The sequence below is a fragment of the Thalassophryne amazonica genome, chromosome 17 (assembly GCF_902500255.1).
Source record: "Thalassophryne amazonica chromosome 17, fThaAma1.1, whole genome shotgun sequence".
Lineage (NCBI taxonomy): Eukaryota > Metazoa > Chordata > Actinopteri > Batrachoidiformes > Batrachoididae > Thalassophryne > Thalassophryne amazonica.
In genome coordinates, this window is record NC_047119.1 from 19,721,613 (window position 1) to 19,743,000 (window position 21,388).

The 21,388-nt window shown below is 44.4% G+C and overlaps 1 protein-coding gene across 1 annotated transcript in view; it reads right to left on the reverse strand.

Annotated features, from left to right (window-relative positions):
• The window catches only part of LOC117529858 (alanine--glyoxylate aminotransferase 2, mitochondrial-like), a 57,028-nt gene extending 41,756 nt beyond the window's left edge, over nt 1–15,272 (reverse strand). The window contains exon 1 of the mRNA XM_034192735.1: nt 15,060–15,272. Within this exon, the coding sequence (XP_034048626.1) occupies nt 15,060–15,150 (91 nt within the window). The 5' untranslated portion in view covers nt 15,151–15,272. The remainder of the gene's footprint in view (nt 1–15,059) is intronic.
• Between the last annotated feature and the right edge of the window lie 6,116 nt (nt 15,273–21,388).

Sequence of the window (21,388 nt, forward strand, 5' to 3'; positions counted from 1 at the left end):
TATATGTAAAAAAAACACGCTGTAAGATGTTTATATATGTAAAAAAAACCACTAAGACGTTTATTTAAACAAAAAGAAAACGCTGTAACCCATTTATATATGTAAAAAACAAGCTGTAACCTGTTTACATATGTAAAAAAAAAACAAGCTGAGAGACGTTTATTTAAAAAAAAGAAAACGCTGTAACCCGTTTATATATGTAAAAAAAACACGCTGTAAGATGTTTATATATGTAAAAAAACACGCTGTAAGACGTTTAAACAAAAAGAAAACGCTGTAACCCATTTATATATGTAAGAAAAAAACAAGCTGTAAGACATTTATATATGTAAAAAGAATTCAACACGCTGTAAGACGTTTATTTTAAAAAAGAAAACGCTGTAACCCGTTTATATATGTAAAAAATAACACGCTGTAAGACGTTTGTTAAAAAAGAAAATGCTGTAACCCGTTTATATATGTAAAAAAACAAGCTGTCAGACATTTATTAAAAAAGAAAATGCTGTAACCCGTTTATATATGTAAAAAAAAAAACGCTGTAAGACGTTTATGATCGCACCGCCGTCAAGATAATCCAATGATTTTCCCTCTTTCTTCAGTTCAGTTGGTTCATTCGAGATTAAAATATGAACATTTATAAACTGTACACTCTTATACTTGTCTGTGACCTTTTCTGTTTTAAATAAAAGATAAGCAGACAAACGTGATGGTTGTTTTGGTTTACAATAAATAAAATTCAGCTTTTACACTGCAAAAAAATCCAGTTGTTTTTACAGAAAAATTCTGTCAGCTGTGGTTGTCAGGGGAATTCTGTCAAAATTACAATGAATATGTAAATGGTTTGCACATACATATTTACGTAAATTTTACAGTTTAAACCTGTAATTAAAAAATATTAATCTGTAATTTTGACGGTCTTTTTCATGTTGAATTGGCATGGCCATGTTGATATTACACCTTTTTTTTTGTTGTTGTTTTTGTTAAAATTTACAAATATATTAAGTCCCTTTGGCTGCTCCCATGATTTCACTCAGGGTCACCACAGCAGATGCAAGGAGGGTCTGCATGTTGATTTGGCACAAGCTGTACACCAGATGCCCTTCCTGCTGCAACGTCACATTACACAGTGAAATGTGGCAGGGGTGAGGTTCAAACCAGGAACCTTTGTTACTGAAACCAAGTGCACTAAACACTTGGCCACCACCCCTGATATCTGTCTGTATCTTATAGATTAATAAGCACAGTAGCTTTGTGGTTAGCACACGTTGCCTCAGAGCAAGACGGTCATTGATTCGATTCCCACCTGTGGCCTTTCTGTATGGAGTTTGCATGTTCTCCCCATGTTTGTGTGGGTTTCCTCCGAGTGCTCAGATTTCCTCCCATATTTAAAAACATGCAAGTTAGGTGAATTGGAAACTTCATACATGTTCGGGTCTCCCTTGCAAAAGAGATCTTGAAGTCTATGGGACTAACCTGGTTAAATAAAGGTTAAATTAAAATTACACCCTACCATCAGACATTTCAACTTCATATATACCTTAACTCATCCACAATTACTACAGTAAATTTGAGGAAGTTTTGTCTTTATTTAGTAGAGTTGCATAGGGGATACATTTTCTGGCAGCCACCATCTGTCGGCCTGCCAGAATTTGTATCCCATATCTTTATAACTATAATTGCAACCTACCATCAGGTGTTTTATCTTCATTTATACTTTAGCTCATCCACAATTACTACAGCAAATTTGAGAAAGTTTTGTCTTTATTTAGTGGAGTTGCATAGGGGATACATTGTCTGGCAGTCACCATCTGTCAGCCTGCCAGAATTTGTATCCCCTATCATTATCGCTGATATTGCAGCCTACCATGGGGTGTTTCATAGTGATATATACGTTAGCTCATCCACAATTACTACAGTAAATTTGAGGAAGTTTTGTCTTTATTTAGTAGAGTTGCATAGAGATACATTTTCTGGCAGTCACCATCTGTCAGCCTGCCAGAATTTGTATCCCCTATCTTTATAGCTGGAATTGCACCCTACCATCAGGTGCTTTACCTTCATTTATACTTTAGCTCATTAACAATTACTACAGTAAATTTCAGGAAGTTTTATCTTTATTTAGTGGAGTTGCATAGGGGATACATTTTCTGGCAGCCACCATCTGTCGGCCTGCCAGAATTTGTATCCCCTATCTTTATCACTATAATTGCAACCTACCATCAGGTGTTTTATCTTCATTTATACGTTAGCTCATCCACAATTACTACAGTAAATTTGAGGAAGTTTTGTCTTTATTTAGTGGAGTTGAATAGGGATACATTTTCTGGCAGTCACCATCTGTCAGCCTGCCAGAATTTGTATCCCCTATCTTTATAGCTGGAATTGCACCCTACCATCATGTGCTTTACCTTCATTTATACTTTAGCTCATCCACAATTACTACAGTAAATTTCAGGAAGTTTTGTCTTTATTTAGTGGAGTTGCATAGGGGATACATTTTCTGGCAGTCACCATCTGTCAGCCTGCCAGAATTTGTATCGCCTATCTTTATAGCTGGAATTGCACCCTACCATCAGGTGCTTTACCTTCATTTATACTTTAGCTCATCCACAATTACTACAGCAAATCTGAGGAAGTTTTGTCTTTATTTAGTGGAGTTGCATAGGGGATACATTTTCTGACAGTCACCATCTGTCAGCCTGCCAGAATTTGTATCCCCTATCTTTGTCGCTAGAATTGCAACCTACCATCAGGTGTTTTATCTTCATTTATACTTTAGCTCATTAACAATTACTACAGTAAATTTCAGGAAGTTTTGTCTTTATTTAGTAGAGTTGCATAGGGGATACATTTTCTGGTAGCCACCATCTATCAGCCTGCCAGAATTTGTATCCCCTATCTTTATCGCTGATATTGCACCCTACCGTCAGGTGTTTCATAGTGATATATACGGTAGCTCATCCACAATTACTACAGTAAATTTGAGGAAGTTCTGTCTTTATTTAGTAGAGTTGCATAGGGGATACATTTTCTGGCAGCCACCATCTGTCGGCCTGCCAGAATTTGTATCCCCTATCTTTATCACTATAATTGCAACCTACCATCAGGTGTTTTATCTTCATTTATACTTTAGCTCATCCACAATTACTACAGCAAATTTGAGAAAGTTTTGTCTTTATTTAGTGGAGTTGCATAGGGGATACATTGTCTGGCAGTCACCATCTGTCAGCCTGCCAGAATTTGTATCCCCTATCATTATCGCTGATATTGCAGCCTACCATGGGGTGTTTCATAGTGATATATACGTTAGCTCATCCACAATTACTACAGTAAATTTGAGGAAGTTTTGTCTTTATTTAGTAGAGTTGCATAGAGATACATTTTCTGGCAGTCACCATCTGTCAGCCTGCCAGAATTTGTATCCCCTATCTTTATAGCTGGAATTGCACCCTACCATCAGGTGCTTTACCTTCATTTATACTTTAGCTCATCCACAATTACTACGGCAAATTTGAGAAAGTTTTGTCTTTATTTAGTGGAGTTGCATAGGGGATACATTTTCTGGCAGTCACCATCAGTCAGCCTGCCAGAATTTGTATCCCCTATCTTTATCGCTGATATTGCAGCCTACCATCAGGTGTTTCATAGTGATATATATGTTAGCTCATCCACAATTACTACAGTAAATTTCAGGAAGTTTTGTCTTTATTTAGCAGAGTTGCATAGGGATACATTTTCTGGCAGTCACCATCTGTCAGCCTGCCAGAATTTGTATCGCCTATCTTTATAGCTGGAATTGCACCCTACCATCAGGTGCTTTACCTTCATTTATACTTTAGCTCATCCACAATTACTACAGCAAATCTGAGGAAGTTTTGTCTTTATTTAGTGGAGTTGCATAGGGGATACATTTTCTGACAGTCACCATCTGTCAGCCTGCCAGAATTTGTATCCCCTATCTTTGTCGCTAGAATTGCAACCTACCATCAGGTGTTTTATCTTCATTTATACTTTAGCTCATTAACAATTACTACAGTAAATTTCAGGAAGTTTTGTCTTTATTTAGTAGAGTTGCATAGGGGATACATTTTCTGGTAGCCACCATTTATCAGCCTGCCAGAATTTGTATCCCCTATCTTTATCGCTGATATTGCACCCTACCGTCAGGTGTTTCATAGTGATATATACGGTAGCTCATCCACAATTACTACAGTAAATTTGAGGAAGTTTTGTCTTTATTTAGTAGAGTTGCATAGGGGATACATTTTCTGGCAGCCACCATCTGTCGGCCTGCCAGAATTTGTATCCCCTATCTTTATCACTATAATTGCAACCTACCATCAGGTGTTTTATCTTCATTTATACTTTAGCTCATCCACAATTACTACAGCAAATTTGAGGAAGTTTTGTCTTTTTGTATCCCCTATCTTTATCGCTGATATTGCACCCTACCATCAGGTGTTTCATAGTGATATATACGTTAGCTCATCCACAATTACTACAGTAAATTTGAGGAAGTTTTGTCTTTATTTAGTAGAGTTGCATAGGGGATACATTTTCTGGCAGTCACCATCTGTCAGCCTGCCAGAATTTGTATCCCCTATCTTTATAGCTGGAATTGCACCCTACCATCAGGTGTTTTATCTTAATTTATACTTCAGCTCATACCCAATTACTACAGTAAATCTGAGGAAGTTTTGTCTTTATTTAGTAGAGTTGCATAGGGGATACATTTTCTGGTAGCCACCATCTGTCAGCCTGACAGAATTTGTATCCCCTATCTTTATCGCTGATATTGCACCCTACCATCAGGTGTTTCATAGTGATATATACGTTAGCTCATCCACAATTACTACAGTAAATTTGAGGAAGTTTTGTCTTTATTTAGTAGAGTTGCATAGGGGATACATTTTCTGGCAGCCACCATCTGTCGGCCTGCCAGAATTTGTATCCCCTATCTTTATCACTATAATTGCAACCTACCATCAGGTGTTTTATCTTCATTTATACTTTAGCTCATCCACAATTACTACAGCAAATTTGAGAAAGTTTTGTCTTTTGTTGTGTGGGCCGCCAGAAGAGGAGGTACTGCTGGCCCACCACCAGAGGGCGCCCTGCCTGAAGTGCGGGCTTCAGGCACGAGAGGGCGCTGCCGCCTCACAGGAACAGCCGAGGTGACAGCTGTCACTCATCAACTATGACAGCTGTCACCGATCATCTGCACTTCACCCCAGATAAAAGCAGGATGACACCTCCACCACGTCGCTGAGATATCGTTCTTCTAAGGAGGTAATATTCTCAGTCATAAACTAAACTGTATCTTAGTCTGAACTCTTTTTGCAGCCTCTTTCCTGTGGAGTCTTGTCCGTTGATTGGTGGTTTGTGAGAGTCCCGACGTCTTCGCCTCTCACTCTTTCCAGATAAGTGCTGAAACAGGAGCTGCACGAGTGTGTGATTTGAGGTGGAGGTGGAATTCCCACCGTTGTTGTTACTGGGTGTACACACCCACACTTGACTGTCTTTGCTCTTCGCCAGCAGTACCAGATCCGACACGCAGAGACGGTGGCTACCTGGGGGATTCGGGACCTGGCGGCTCCAGTATCCTTCGGGTTCGGTGGCGGAGGAAATCGTGTGGTTCCGGTTCTTCTTTAGACGGACGTCTCCTATCGTCGAGCCTGCCCACACGACACCTTTATCCATTGACTTTGTATCATTCTATAATCTGCTGTGTGTGGTTGTGGCATTCACAACAGTAAAGTGTTCAAATTTGACTCCTTCTATTGTCCGTTCATTTGCGCCCCCTGTTGTGGGTCCGTGTCACTACACTTTCACATCAGGATATCTCGGCCAGCGTCATGGACTCCGAGGGGCGTCACCCAGCGATTGAACGGCCAATGGGAGAGCAGGGTGCACAGGCGTCTGCAGGAGACGTGATTGGTGAGTTGCAGCACATCCTCACCGCCTTTACGGCTCGGTTGGATCAGATGACCGAGCAAAACATCCTCCTGAACCGCAGGGTGGAGGCTCTCTCCGCACAGGTGGCAGCGAGCGCTCAGGGCACTGCTGCAGCTCCTCCTCCTGCCGACCCTGTGCAAGATATGAATGTTCCAGTGGTCATTCAACAACCCCTTCCACCATCCCCTGAAGCATACATAAGCCCCCCAGACCCGTACGGAGGTTGTGTGGAGACGTGCGCGGACTTTCTGATGCAGTGTTCACTCGTCTTTGCACAACGTCCCGTCATGTACGCGTCTGACGCCAGCAAGGTGGCTTATGTTATTAACTTGCTTCGTGGTGAGGCACGCGCTTGGGCTACAGCGCTTTGGGAGCAAAACTCACGGCTCCTTACCTCTTATACTGGGTTTGTGAGGGAGTTCAGAACAGTGTTTGATCACCCTAACAAAGGAGAGACCGCTTCAACAGTGCTGCTGTCAATGCGACAGGGGCGCTGGCGCGCAGCCGAATATGCAGTCGACTTCCGCATCGCGGCTGCGAGGTCCGGCTGGAATAACGTTGCGCTCCGCGCCGCCTTCATAAACGGACTGTCGTCGGTCCTGAAGGAGCACCTGGTAGCTAAGGAAGAACTGCGGGATTTAGATGGGCTTATCGATCTCGTTATACGGTTAGACAATCGGTTGGAGGAACGCCGTCGGGAGTGAGGCGAAGGACGTGGCCGGGCACGCGCCGTCCCTCTCCCTTCCGGGTTCAAAAAGGTTCCGCCCTCCCCATGCTCCACAGCCGCAGCGCTCCGTGGGGCAACAGCTCCCCCTGCTGACGTTGCTAGGGAAACGCACAGGGCCAAAATGAGAACAGCTGACAGAATGAGGAGGCTGGTCCGCGGGGAGTGTTTTCTCTGCAGCTCAAAAGAGCACATACAGAAAAACTGCCCCAAACGGCCAAAACGACAACACCCGCCCTTAGAGACTGGGCTAAGGGGGAGTCATAACATTCACGTGGGACACACACATATTGCCACACGACTCCCAGTTACAATCCTGAGTGGGGATTTAACCCTTCAAGCCCCAGCACTGGTGGACACGGGTTCCGAAGGGAATCTGCTAGACAGCAGATGGGCAAGGGAGGTAGGGCTCCCTCTGGTGGCGCTTCCTTCGCCATTGCAGGTGCAGGCACTAGATGGCACCCTTCTCCCTTTAATCATGCACAAGACACAACCTGTAAATCTGGTGGTGTTTGGGAATCATCGGGAGGAGATCGAGTTTTTTGTGACTCCTTCTACCTCCCGCGTGATTTTGGGCTTCCCGTGGATGTTGAAACACAATCTCCGGATTGATTGGCCGTCTGGGGTGGTGGTTCAGTGGATGGAAACCTGCCATCGGGCGTGTTTAGGATCCTCGGTTCCTCCCGGTTTACATGCTAAGGAGGAGGTCAAAGTCCCTCCCAATCTGACGGCGGTGCCGGTTGAGTACCACGATCTTGCTGATGTCTTCAGCAAGGATCCGGCACTCGCCCTTCCCCCGCACCGTCCGTACGATTGTACCATTGATCTGATTCCAGGCGTTGAGTTCCCGTCCAGCAGGCTGTACAACCTCTCACGACCTGAGCGCGAATCAATGGAGACCTACATCCGGGACTCATTAGCTGCTGGGCTGATCCGGAATTCCACCTCCCCGATGGGTGCAGGTTTCTTTTTTGTGGGCAAGAAAGATGGCGGACTCCGTCCATGCATTAATTACAGGGGGCTGAATTAAATCACGGTTCGCAACCGATACCCGTTGCCGTTGTTAGATTCCGTGTTCACCCCCCTGCATGGAGCCAAAATCTTTACTAAGCTGGATCTTAGGAATGCGTATCACCTGGTTCGGATCCGGAAGGGAGACGAATGGAAGACGGCATTTAACACCCCGTTAGGTCACTTTGAGTACCTGGTCATGCCGTTTGGCCTCACCAACGCCCCCGCGACGTTCCAAGCCTTGGTTAACGACGTCTTGCGGGACTTCCTGCACCGATTCATCTTCGTATATCTGGACGATATACTCATCTTTTCTCCGGATCCTGAGACCCATGTCCGGCATGTACGTCAGGTCCTGCAGCGGTTGTTGGAGAACCGGCTGTTTGTGAAGGGCGAGAAGTGTGAGTTTCATCGCACCTCTTTGTCCTTCCTGGGGTTTATCATCTTCTCCAACTCCGTCGCCCCGGATCCGGCCAAGGTCGCGGCGGTGAGAGACTGGCCCCCACCTATGAGCCGTAGGAAGCTGCAACAGTTCCTCGGCTTCGCCAATTTTTACTGGAGGTTCATTAAGGGGTATAGTCAGGTAGTTAGCCCCCTGACAGCCCTGACCTCTCCAAAAGTCCCCTTCACCTGGTCGGATCGGTGCGAAGCCGCGTTCAGGGAGTTGAAACAGCGCTTCTCGACTGCACCCATCTTGGTGCAGCCCGATCCCAATCGCCAGTTTGTGGTTGAAGTGGACGCCTCTGACTCAGGGATAGGAGCCGTGCTATCCCAGAGCGGAGAGACCGATAAGGTTCTTCACCCGTGTGCCTATTTCTCCCGCAGGTTGACCCCAGCAGAACGGAACTATGACGTGGGCAATCGAGAACTCCTAGCGGTGAAAGAGGCTCTTGAGGAGTGGAGACACCTGTTGGAGGGAGCGTCCGTGCCATTCATGGTTTTCACTGACCACCGGAACCTGGAGTATATCAGGACCGCCAGGCGGCTGAACCCCAGACAAGCCCGCTGGTCACTGTTCTTCGGCCGTTTTGACTTCCGAATCACCTACCGCCCCGGGACCAAGAACCAGAGGTCAGATGCCTTGTCCCGGGTGCATGAACATGAAGTCAAAACCGAGCTGTCGGATCCACCGGAACCCATCGTACCGGAGTCCACTATCGTGGCCACCCTTACCTGGGACGTGGAGAAGACCGTCAGGGAGGCCCTGGCACGGAGCCCGGATCCCGGAACAGGGCCAAAGAACAGACTATACGTCCCACCAGAAGCCAGGGCTGCCGTCCTGGACTTCTGTCACGGGTCCAAGCTCTCCTGCCACCCAGGGGTGCGTAGGACCGTGGCAGTGGTCCGGCAGTGCTTCTGGTGGGCGTCCCTGGAGGCTGATGTCCGGGCTTACATCCAGGCCTGCACCACCTACGCCAGGGGAAAGGTGGACCACCAAAAGGCACAGGGACTCCTTCAGCCGCTTCCTGTGCCTCATCGCCCCTGGTCCCACATTGGTCTGGATTTCGTCATGGGCCTCCCGCCGTCCCGGGGGCACACCACCATCCTCAAGATAGTGGACCGGTTCTCCAAGGCGGCCCACTTCGTGGCCCTCCCGAAGCTCCCGTCGGCCCAGGAGACAGCGGATCTCCTGGTCCACCATGTCGTATGTCTGCATGGGATACCAACAGACATCGTCTCAGATCGTGGTCCCCAGTTTTCCTCGCAGGTTTGGAGAAGTTTCTGCTGGGAGCTGGGGGCCACCGTGAGCCTCTCGTCTGGGTATCACCCTCAGACCAACGGACAGGCTGAACAGGCTAACCAAGAGCTGGAGCAGGCCCTGCAATGTACCACATCCACACACCCAATGGCTTGGAGTGAACACCTGGCCTGGATCGAGTATGCGCATAACAGCCAAGTGTCCTCTGCCACCGGCCTCTCCCCGTTCGAGGTGTGTCTGGGGTACCTGCCCCCTTTGTTTCCTGTGGTGGAGGGAGAGGTCGGTGTACCCTCGGTCCAGGCCCACCTGCGGAGATGCCGTCGGGTGTGGCGCACCGCCCGTTCGGCCTTGTTGAGGGCCCGGACGAGAGCAAAGACCCATGCAGACCGTCGACGGTCCCCGGCCCCCTCATATCGGCCCGGGCAGGAGGTGTGGCTATCCACAAGGGACATTCCCCTGCAGGTGGATTCCCCCAAACTGAAGGACCGGTACATCGGGCCCTTCAAGATCCTCAAGGTCCTCAGTCCCGCCGCAGTGAGGCTCCAACTCCCGGCCTCACTGCGGATTCATCCAGTATTCCACGTTTCAAGGTTGAAACCACGTCTCACCTCACCCCTCTGTGCACCCGGTCCGGCGCCGCCTCCTGCCCGTATCATCGACGGGGAGCCAGCTTGGACAGTGCGCCGGCTCCTGGACGTCCATCGAATGGGCCGGGGTTTCCAATATTTGGTGCACTGGGAGGGGTTTGGACCCGAAGAACACTCCTGGGTGAAGAGGAGCTTCATCCTGGACCCGGCCCTCCTAGCCGATTTTTACCGTCGCCACCCGGACAAGCATGGTCGGGCGCCCGTTGAGGGGGGGGTCCTGTTGTGTGGGCCGCCAGAAGAGGAGGTACTGCTGGCCCACCACCAGAGGGCGCCCTGCCTGAAGTGCGGGCTTCAGGCACGAGAGGGCGCTGCCGCCTCACAGGAACAGCCGAGGTGACAGCTGTCACTCATCAACTATGACAGCTGTCACCGATCATCTGCACTTCACCCCAGATAAAAGCAGGATGACACCTCCACCACGTCGCCGATATATCGTTCTTCTAAGGAGGTAATATTCTCAGTCATAAACTAAACTGTATCTTAGTCTGAACTCTTTTTGCAGCCTCTTTCCTGTGGAGCCTTGTCCGCTGATTGGTGGTTTGTGAGAGTGCCGACGTCTTCGCCTCTCACTCTTTCCAGATAAGTGCTGAAACAGGAGCTACACGAGTGTGTGATTTGAGGTGGAGGTGGAATTCCCACCGTTGTTGTTACTGGGTGTACACACCCACAATTGACTGTCTTTGCTCTTCGCCAGCAGTACCAGATCCGACACGCGGAGACGGTGGCCACCTGGGGGATTCGGGACCTGGCGGCTCCAGTATCCTTCGGGTTCGGTGGCGGAGGAAATCGTATGGTTCCGGTTCTTCTTTAGACAGACGTCTCCTATCGTTGAGCCTGCCCACACGACACCTTTATCCATTGACTTTGTATCATTCTATAATCTGCTGTGTGTGGTTGTGGCATTCACAACAGTAAAGTGTTCAAATTTGACTCCTTCTATTGTCTGTTCATTTGCGCCCCCTGTTGTGGGTCCGTGTCACTACACTTTCACAACAGTCTTTATTTAGTGGAGTTGCATAGGGGATACATTTTCTGGCAGTCACCATCTGTCAGCCTGCCAGAATTTGTATCCCCTATCTTTATCGCTGATATTGCAGCCTACCATCAGGTGTTTCATAGTGATATATACTTTAGCTCATCCACAATTACTACAGTAAATTTGAGGAAGTTTTGTCTTTATTTAGTGGAGTTGCATAGGGATACATTTTCTGGCAGTCACCATCTGTCAGCCTGCCAGAATTTGTATCCCCTATCTTTATAGCTGGAATTGCACCCTACCATCAGGTGCTTTACCTTCATTTATACTTTAGCTCATCCACATTTACTACAGTAAATTGCAGGAAGTTTTGTCTTCATTTAGTGGAGTTGAATAGGGGATACCTTTTCTGGCAGCCACCATCTGTCGGCCTGCCAGAATTTGTATCCCCTATCTTTATCACTAGAATTGCAACCTACCATCAGGTGTTTCATAGTGATATATACTTTAGCTCATCCACAATTACTACAGTAAATTTGAGGACGTTTTGTCTTTATTTAGTAGAGTTGCATAGGGGATACATTTTCTGGCAGCCACCATCTGTTGGCCTGCCAGAATTTGTATCCCCTATCTTTATAGCTGGTGATAAAGATAGGGGATGCAAATTCTGGCAGGCTGACAGATGGGGACTGCCAGAAAATGTATCCCCTATGCAACTCCACTAAATAAAGACATAGACATTAAGATCTCTTTTGCAAGGGAGACCGTAACATGCATAAAGTTTCCAATTCACCTAACTTGCAAGTTTTTAAATGTGGGAGGAAATCGGAGCACTCGGAGGAAACCCACACAAACATGGGGAGAACATGCAAACTCAAGGCCACAGGTGGGAATCGAAGCAATGACCTTCTTACTCTGAGGCAACGTGCGCTAACCACAAAGATATTGTGCTTATTAATCTATAACAGTGGTGTCCAAACTATTCCAGAAAGGGTCGAGCGGGTGCAGGTTTTCTTTGCAGCCACTGACTCCAGCAGGTGGTTTCACTGATGAACTCATCCCATCTGCTCAAAGTGATGTCAATCAGTCAAATCACCTGCTGGAGTCAGTGGCTGCAAAGAAAACCTGCACCCTCTCGGCCCTTTCTGGAATAGTTTGGACATCACTGATCTATAAGATACAGACAGATATCAGGGGTGGTGGCCAAGTGTTTAGTGCACTTGGTTTCAGTAACAAATGTTCCTGGTTCGAACCCCACCCCTGCCACATTTCACTACAATATGACATTGCAGCAGGAAGGGCATCTGGTGTACAGCTTATGCCAAATCAACATGCAGACTCTCCTTGCATCTGCTGTGGTGACCCTGAGTGAAATCATGGGAGCAGCCAAAGGGACTTAATATATTTGTAAATTTTACAAAAAAAAAAAAAGGTGTAATATCAACTTGGCCATGCCAATTCAACATGAAAAAGACCATCAAAATTATAGATTAATATTTTTTAATTACAGGTTTAAACTGTAAAATTTACATAAATATGTATGGTAGTGTTCAGAATAATAGTAGTGCTATGTGACTAAAAAGATTAATCCAGGTTTCTTATTGTTACATGGGAAACAAGGTACCAGTAGATTCAGTAGATTCTCACAAATCCAACAAGACCCAGCATTCATGATATGCACACTCTTAAGGCTATGAAATTGGGCTATTAGTAAGAAAAAGTAGAAAAGGGGGTGTTCACAATAATAGTAGTGTGGCATTCAGTCAGTGAGTTCTTCAATTTTGTGGAACAAACAGGTGTGAATCAGGTGTCCCCTATTTAAGGATGAAGCCAGCACCTGTTGAACATGCTTTTCTCTTTGAAAGCCTGAGGAAAATGGGACATTTAAGACATTGTTCAGAAGAACAGTGTAGTTTGATTAAAAAGTTGATTGGAGAGGGGAAAACTTATACGCAGGTGTAAAAAATTATAGGCTGTTCATCTACAATGATCTCCAGTGCTTTAAAATGGACAAAAAAAAACAGAGACGCGTGGAAGAAAACGGAAAACAACCATCAAAATGGATAGAAGAATAACCACAATGGCAAAGGCTCACCCATTGATCAGCTGTGTGAAGCTAATTTATTTGCAAGAATCCCCTGCAAAGTCCCTCTGTTAAATAAAAGACATGTGCAGAAGAGGTTACAATTTGCCAAAGAACAACTGGCCTAAAGAGAAACGGAGGAATATAAAATTGTTCTTTTTGGGTCCAAGGGCCAGTTTGTGAGACGACCCCCAAACTCTGAATTCAAGCCACAGTTCACAGTGAAGACAGTGAAGCATGGTGGTGCAAGCATCATGATATGGGCATGTTTCTCCTACTATGGTGTTGGGCCTATATATCGCATACCAGGTATCATGGATCAGTTTGGATATGTCAAAATACTTGAAGAGGTCATGTTGCCTTATGCTGAAGAGGATATGCCCTTGAAATGGGTGTTTCAACAAGACAATGACCCCAAGCACACTAGTAAACGAGCAAAATCTTGGTTCCAAACCAACAAAATTAATGCCTCGCAGATGTGAAGAAATCATGAAAAACTGTGGTTATACAACTAAATACTAGTTTAGTGAGTCACAGTATTGCTAGAAAAGCATTTTGAACATAATAATTTTGAGTTTGTAGTGTCAACAGCAGATGCTACTATTATTGTGAACACCCCCTTTTCTACTTTTTTTTTTACTAATAGCCCAGTTCTTGTTGGATTTGTGAGAATCTACTGAATCTACTGGTACCTTGTTTCTCATGTAACAATAAGAAATATACTCAAAACCTGGATTAATCTTTTTAGTCACATAGCACTACTATTATTCTGAACACTACTATATGTGCAGACCATTTACATATTCATTGTAATTTTGACAGAATTCCCTTGGAAACCACAGCTGACAGAATTTTTCTGTAAAAACTGGATTTTTTTTTTACAGTGTAAAAGTTGAATTTTATTTCTTGTAAACCAAAACAACCATCACTCACATCACGTTTGTCTGCTTATCTTTTATTTAAAACAGAAAAAGTCACAGACAAATACATATTTTCATCTTTTAATTAAATTATTTTAATTAATTAATTAAATCTTTTACTTCTTTCATATTTTAATCTCGAATGAACGAACTGAACTGAAGAAAGAGTGAAAACCATTGGATTGTCTTGACGGTGGTGCGATCATAGACGTCTTACAGCGTGTTTTTTTAACATATTGTATAAACGGGTTACAGCGTTTTCTCTTTTTTTTTAAATAAACGTCTTACAGCGTTTCCTTTTTAATAAATGTCTTACAGCGTGTTTTTTTTACATATATAAACGTACAGTGTGTCTTTTTTTTCTTTTCTTTTTTTTACATATATAAACGTTTTCAGCGTTTTTTTATGTTCGACACCGTTTCTGTGTCTGTGCGTGTAATCGACGTGAAAACACGCGTGCATTAAACGTCGTCAAAAGATTATGAAACTTATTTTTTAATGTAATGTATTGAAAAACCAACATGCTGTTATTTTTGTCTGGGAGCAGTAGGAGATCGTTTAAAGAGCTGCAGAACGTCTGGAAGCGCAGCACTGAGTGAACGCGCGCTCCCGCGCCAGGGGATACAAATTCTGACGGTGTAAGTACTTTGGCACGACACCGGCTGCGGAAGGGATCGCAGCCCGCGGAGGGGTTGTGATCTAAAGTGGTTCTGTTTGGCTCATCACACCCAGGGAACAGTGTCAAACTAACATCATCTTACAGCCAACAAGCAGCATTTTGTTCAAAAACTGTTTCGTCGTTAACAGGCTTCCGTTCAAAATGCTTATGAAGTTTGTCTGTTTTCATCCATTGCGGTGTTTTCGCAGTAATTAAAGACGGCGCCGTTAAATGTGTCAAACATACGCCAAAAACGTAGTTTAGATGCACAAAACGTGTCAAATACACGATCACGGCTGGGCGAATAAGATAAGACATTATATTTATCTGCCCAACGGTTGGGCGCATAGCCTTTGCCTTTTTTAAAAACACTTTTAATAACTCACCGATTAGTTGTAAGGGTTTGAACAAACCCAAACTACAAGACGGCTCCATTAGACCTGCAAAGCGGCAACTTAAAGATAAAATTTTAGACATACTTAGCACTGTTTGAGGAAAAAGTAAAGATAAAAATGCTGTGACAGCCTGAAGCTAAACCAAACAGCAAAAATCTGGAATAGAAGGTGGGCGGGGTTTTCTGCTTGCAACGTCATCAATCGGAATGGAGAAATCAGAAATCTTTAGTGCCAGAATTGTCTTTACAATTAGGCAAGAATGTTGAAAAACTTGATATTTGTTGGAAAAGAATGGGGGGGGGGGGGAAATCGCCGCACAGTTCCAGAAAAAGTTTCCTTAAAGCTACAGTATGTAGGGTTTAGTGTCATCTCATGGTGAGGATACAGATTGCGTTTTCCTTCACATTTTCACTTCTTTAGCCACTAAGCTTCATGCTTCCTGGCCTTCTCTTGTAATAAGATCCCCCAGTTCACAAAAATGAAGTTTCTCAAACTTGTTTGCCTGCATTCACAATCAATAGACAGTATATAGGGTTGGGAACTGTTAAGGATACCACCCTTCCCCATGTCCGAAAGGACTTGGAAGTGTTCCTTGCGTGTTCATGAATCGTGAGAGACACAAAAAACTCAGAATTCAATTTGCAATTATACAGACCTTAAAAGGTTTATTGAAGAATACAGCAGAACAGATCAGAGGATGGTCATCATTCACCAAGCGCAGGGTGGGTTCAATGCAACACACTTTATTACGCAACAACGATACCAACAGGTTGTGTGTTGAGCAAAGAACCTCAAATGCTGGAAACGCACAATCTTTATAGGGTTGGTTCAATTCAGTTCAGTCGGGGTGTTAGTGTCTTCTGATTGGTTAACCGGGGGAGACCAGGAGGTCATGAGAGGTCTTTGGGAAGTCGGCGGGGGAAAGGTCTTCGAGAAGTGGCATGGGGGAATGTCTGGGGCAAACGGATTGCTGAGTCAGATGTCTGGCTGGACATCTGATCCTAAAACCAGTTTAAACCTATTCAACAGTCCATATATGGAGGTGTCTTCAATTTTAGTGTGCCATTGTACAGACAGCGAGAAACCACAGTTCTAATATCAGCACAGACGAAGGCTTCAGTTCCTATATGTCAGGAGAGTCAAACATTTCCACAGGGAGTCAGCAGAAAAAGGTCACATCAGACTTCATTCAACAGCAATAACACATTTAAACAATTAATAATAATGAAACATTATTCCAATTACATGATAAATCATACAAAGCATTTCCAAAGGATTATGTGTAGTTTAACAAAACATAAGATCTTTAAACATATTATAGCATAAGCATCATGCCGGCATCAATAATGACTTTATTCAAAGTGGTCAATGCCGGGCTTATCTATAGGAAGTCAACAACACGTCAGTAGTTACACATAGTCGGTACAATTCATCATAAGCACATATTACAATCCTTAATTAAACCATATAATATTGTATCATTTCAAAATCATCATAAATCAATTAAACACCCATCAAAACATAAGCATACACTTTCTCATTTGTTTGGCATCATGATAAATCCCTTCAGCACATTATAGCAACAATATCACACCATAGCCTTTATTCAATCCATACAGTACCTTGTTCATTAGAACAGCACCTACTTCTAAACATTTGTTACTTTCCAAAAATAATGAACACAAAGCATTCTATTAAATGTGATAACTTTTAGCATTGTTAGCATGCAAAGTTAATTATGAGCAAAATAACATATATATCTTCAGAACACTGAGTCCTCTTCTTTTTTTTATCAGTCTTCCGGCCATGCTGCAAAATGTAAAAGTGGAGACAGGGACAGATCCAGGATTTTGTAAGGGGGGGGGGGGGGGGGGGCATGGATTTGCAGACATTTTTAAAATGTTAGGTGCCATTTCCTGCATTTTGGCACATATTTTACCACAGAGAAAAGAACTCTTATAAGCTGTTTTTTTTTTAAACTTGTAATGTGCAATCTTGAATGTGATGATACGACATTATGATGACAAATAACAGAAACATTTAAAATGTCAATGGCTAAAAACAGTGACCTGCGATGGTTAGGGGTTCGGGTGGAACCGAACCATTTCAGACTATGGACCCAAACACAGGGAGCTTGACATGGAGAGGAGTACAAAAGGAAAATACGAGGTCTGTTAGAAAAGTAGATAGATAGATATAGATACTTTTAATGTCCCCATGGGGAAATTTGTCTTTCTAATTTCTAATGCGGGAATTACAGGGAGAGACCAGTGTTACCTGAGCTTAAGCTGGGAAACCTTCAGTGTCTTGAGCGCACAGCTAGAAGACGCAGTCAAGGTCACAAGGCGGCAATCAGATTAGGTCCTCCTGGTATTTGTCAGGATCATGGACGAGGCTTTGGAAGCTGGTGAGGCAAAACGAGGAAAGCAAGACAACAGACAGCAAACGACATACAACATGCAAGTATCTGGCCTGGTTCTATGTGGAGTTCAGACCAGACTCCAGGAGAAATCCTGACATGAACACCCTTTCTGAGTCATGGTCTGGTATAACTTATCTAGCTGAGTCACTTTTTGTTGAATAGAGGGTTCAGAAACAGTATTTGGCAGGAATTTTTATTTTTTTGGTCCATGAAAAGGTGGGGAGGGGGTGCTTTATGTGCCTTAATTGAAAGTGGCGACGTGACGAGTCGATAAAATCGGTCACGTGACTCTTGGTGCTATCTTGGGTTCAAAATAGCATTTGCTGTTAATCTGTCTTCATTTAAATCCAGCTATTTTATTTATTTATTCGCTAAAAATGCTGGGTTGCTGTGCAGCACATCCAAACAGAAGAAACATTTGGGAAAATACAGTCAGCCATATGGGATTGAAGCAACATCATCATCAGAGCTTTGAGAAGTAAATTTATTGTTCAGTCCCATGTACAGTAAAGTGCGCACGCTGATTAAAAATGGATCAGAAAAGTCCACAACTTTTCAGCACAAAGTCATAAAAGAGGAAAATGTACAGCTTACCTTTGATTCGGAGGTGATGATTGTAGAAAGAAAAGCTTGTTGAGGGTCAAATTAATCCAAAATAAAGCAAAATCCAGAGACGGAGAACTTTATTGCATGACACGGAGTTACAGAGCTGCAGCTGTATAAATCAGGCCTTAAATTAATTAAATAGATCATCATGAGTTGTATATTTATGTAAATTTGATATCTTAACTATTTTATATTTATTTTGATAGCACCTGTACCTGGATGTGTTGCTGTATGTGGTTAAATCTTCTTCTTTGTCTTTCGGCTGTTCCCGTTAGGGGTCGCCACAGCAGATCAATCGTTTCCATCTCACCCTGTTCTCTATATCTTCCTCTCTCACACCAGCCACCTGCATGTCCTCCTTCAACACATCCATAAACCTCCTCTTTGGTCTCCCTCTACTCCTCCTGCCTGGTGGCTCCATCCTCAGCATCCTTCTCCCTATATACCCTGGGTCCCTCCTCTGCACGTCCAAACCATCTCAATCGCTCCTCTCTGACTTTGGCTCCAAACCGTCCCACCTGAGCTGTCCCTCTGATATGTTCATTCCTAATCTTGTCCATTCTTGTTACTCACAAAGAGAATCTCAACATCTTCAGCTCTGCCACCTCCAGCTCTGCCTCCTGTCTTTTTGTTAGTGCCACCGTCTCTAAGCCGTACAACATAGCTGGTCTCATTACTGTCTTGTAAACTTTCCCCTTCACTCTTGCTGATATTCTTCGGTGGCAAATCACTCCTGCCACCTTTCTCCACCCACTCCACCCTGCCTGCACTCTCTTCTTCACCTCTTTACCACACTCTCCATTACTTTGAACAGTTGACCCCAAACCTGGGGTCAATATCTCCTCTTTGGCTCAAACCACTCCCTTGAACACAAACTTGGGGTGATCAGGACGCTTCAACACAGAGCCCTACAGGTGCCCACAACTGCAGAGGGAAGGGCTAAAGAACAACAACTTGTCCGTAAAGCCCTCACAGTATGTGGGTACCCACGATGGTCCCTGGACAAAGTGCAGAAGTCCCAGAGAACAAAGAGACCAGATAGACAGGAGGCGGAGACAAGAAGAAGAGGAGTGTCTCTCCCTTATTTAGCAGGAGTAGGGGAAAAACTACAGAGGATCTTCAGACAGCACAAAATCCCAGTTTACTTTAAACCGGTTAACATCTTGAGACAGAAATTAGTTCACTCTAAGGACAGGATCCCTAGTTACAAACAGAGCAATGTAGTGTATTCTATCAGATGTCAGGAAAACTGTAAAGAACACTACATAGGTGAGACTAAGCAACCTTTACACAAAAGGCTATACCAGCACCGCAGAGAGGGCACCAGTGGACCTCAGTCTGCAGTTCATCTCCACCTGAAAGACACTAACCACATGTTTGAGGACAAGGAAGTTAAAATCTTAGCCAGAGAGAAGAAATGGTTTGAGAGAGGAGTCAAGGAGGCATTCTTTGTGAAACGTTTGAAACCCAGCCTTAACCGGGGAGGGGGTCTGAGACACGCTTTATCCCCTGTTTATAATGGGGTACTCAGGTCAAAGCAGTTTCAGTCTTTTGTTCATGGTAATGAGTCATTCACGTCATCAGCAGAGTCGTCAAGGGAGCCACAGCTGCCCTGTCATTAGGAGGGTGCTAACTAGAGCACAATAGGTGCTAATTAGAGCTATTGTTTAGTCACTAGCCTATAGCAGTCGGCCTCTCGGTAGGAGGGGTCTGGTTAGGTTTAAAACTCCAGCTTTTGTGACTTCTTGATTATTCTTCTTTACAACAGTCAAGATAGAAGTCAGACCACCAGAGCAAGAATTTTAGCTGAGGAAACTTCTGCGATTTGAAGCGAAACGTCCTTGCGTCAAGCAACCCAGTCCAGTCGACTTCTCTACTATGGAAACCACCTGGACAACTGGGACTCCTGTCTGATGTCATCAGTCAACCTGTCCATAACCACTGCAAACAAGAAAGGACTCAGAGCTGATCCTTGGTGTAATTCCACCTCCACCTTGAATGAGTCTGTCATTCCGACTGCACATCTCACCGCTGTCACACTATTCTTGTACATGTCCTGCACTACCCTAACATACTTCTCTGCCACTCCAGACTTCCTCATACAATACCACAGCTCTTCTCTTGGCACCCTGTCATAAGCTTTTTCTAAGTCCACAAACACACAGTGTAACTCTTTCTGGCCTTCTACAGTACTTCAACAGTATTCTCAGAGCAAACATTGCATATGTAGTGCTCTTTCTCGGCATGAAACCATATTGCTGCTCACAGATCTTCACCTGTTTTCTAAGCCTAGCTTCTACTACACTTTCCCATAACTTCATGCTGTGGCTGATCAACTTTATGCCTCTGTAGTTACTGCAGCTCTTCACATCACCCTTGTTCTTGAAAATAGGAACCAGCACACTTCGTCTCCACTCCTCAGGCATCCTCTCACTTTCCAAGATTTTATTAAACAATCTGGTTAGAAACTCTACTGCCATCTCTCCGAGACATTTCCATGCCTCCACTGGAACGTCATCTGGACCAACTGCCTTTCCACTCTTCATAGCAGCCCTCACTTCTTCCTTACTAATCTCTTGTACTTCCTGATTTACTCTCACCACATCATCCAGCCTTTTCTCTCGCTCATTTTCTTTATTCATCAGCTCTTCAAAATATTCCCTCCACCTTCTCAGCACACACTCCTCACTTGTCAGCACATTACCATGTGCATCTTTTACCACCCTAACCTGCTGCACATCCTTTCCAGCTCTGTCCCTTCGTCTGGCCAATCAGTACAAGTCCTTTTCTCCTTCCTTACTATTCAACTTCTTGTACAGCTCGCAATATGCCTTTTCCTTCACTTTTGCCACTTCTCTTTTCACCTTACACTGCATCTCCTTGTACTCCCGTCTACTTTATCTCTACGACAATCCCAAAACTTTTTCCACCAACCTTTTTCTCCTTATGCTTTCCTGAACCTCTTCATTCCACCACCAAGTCTCCTTGTCTTCCTTCCACTGTCCAGATGTCATATCCAGTACTGTCCTAGCTGTCTCCCTCACCACATCTGCAGTACTTTTCCAGTTGTCCAAAACTGCTTCCCCTCCAACTAGTGCTTCTCTCACCTGCTCGCTAAATTTCACACAACAGTCTTCCTCCTTCAGCTTCCATCATCTGATCGTTTGTTGAGCTCACTCTCTTTTTCTTCTTTACCTCTAAATTCATCCTACAAACAACCATCCTATGCTGTCTAACGACACTCTCTGCTGCCACCACCTTACAGTCTCTGATTTCTTTTAGCTTGCATCAT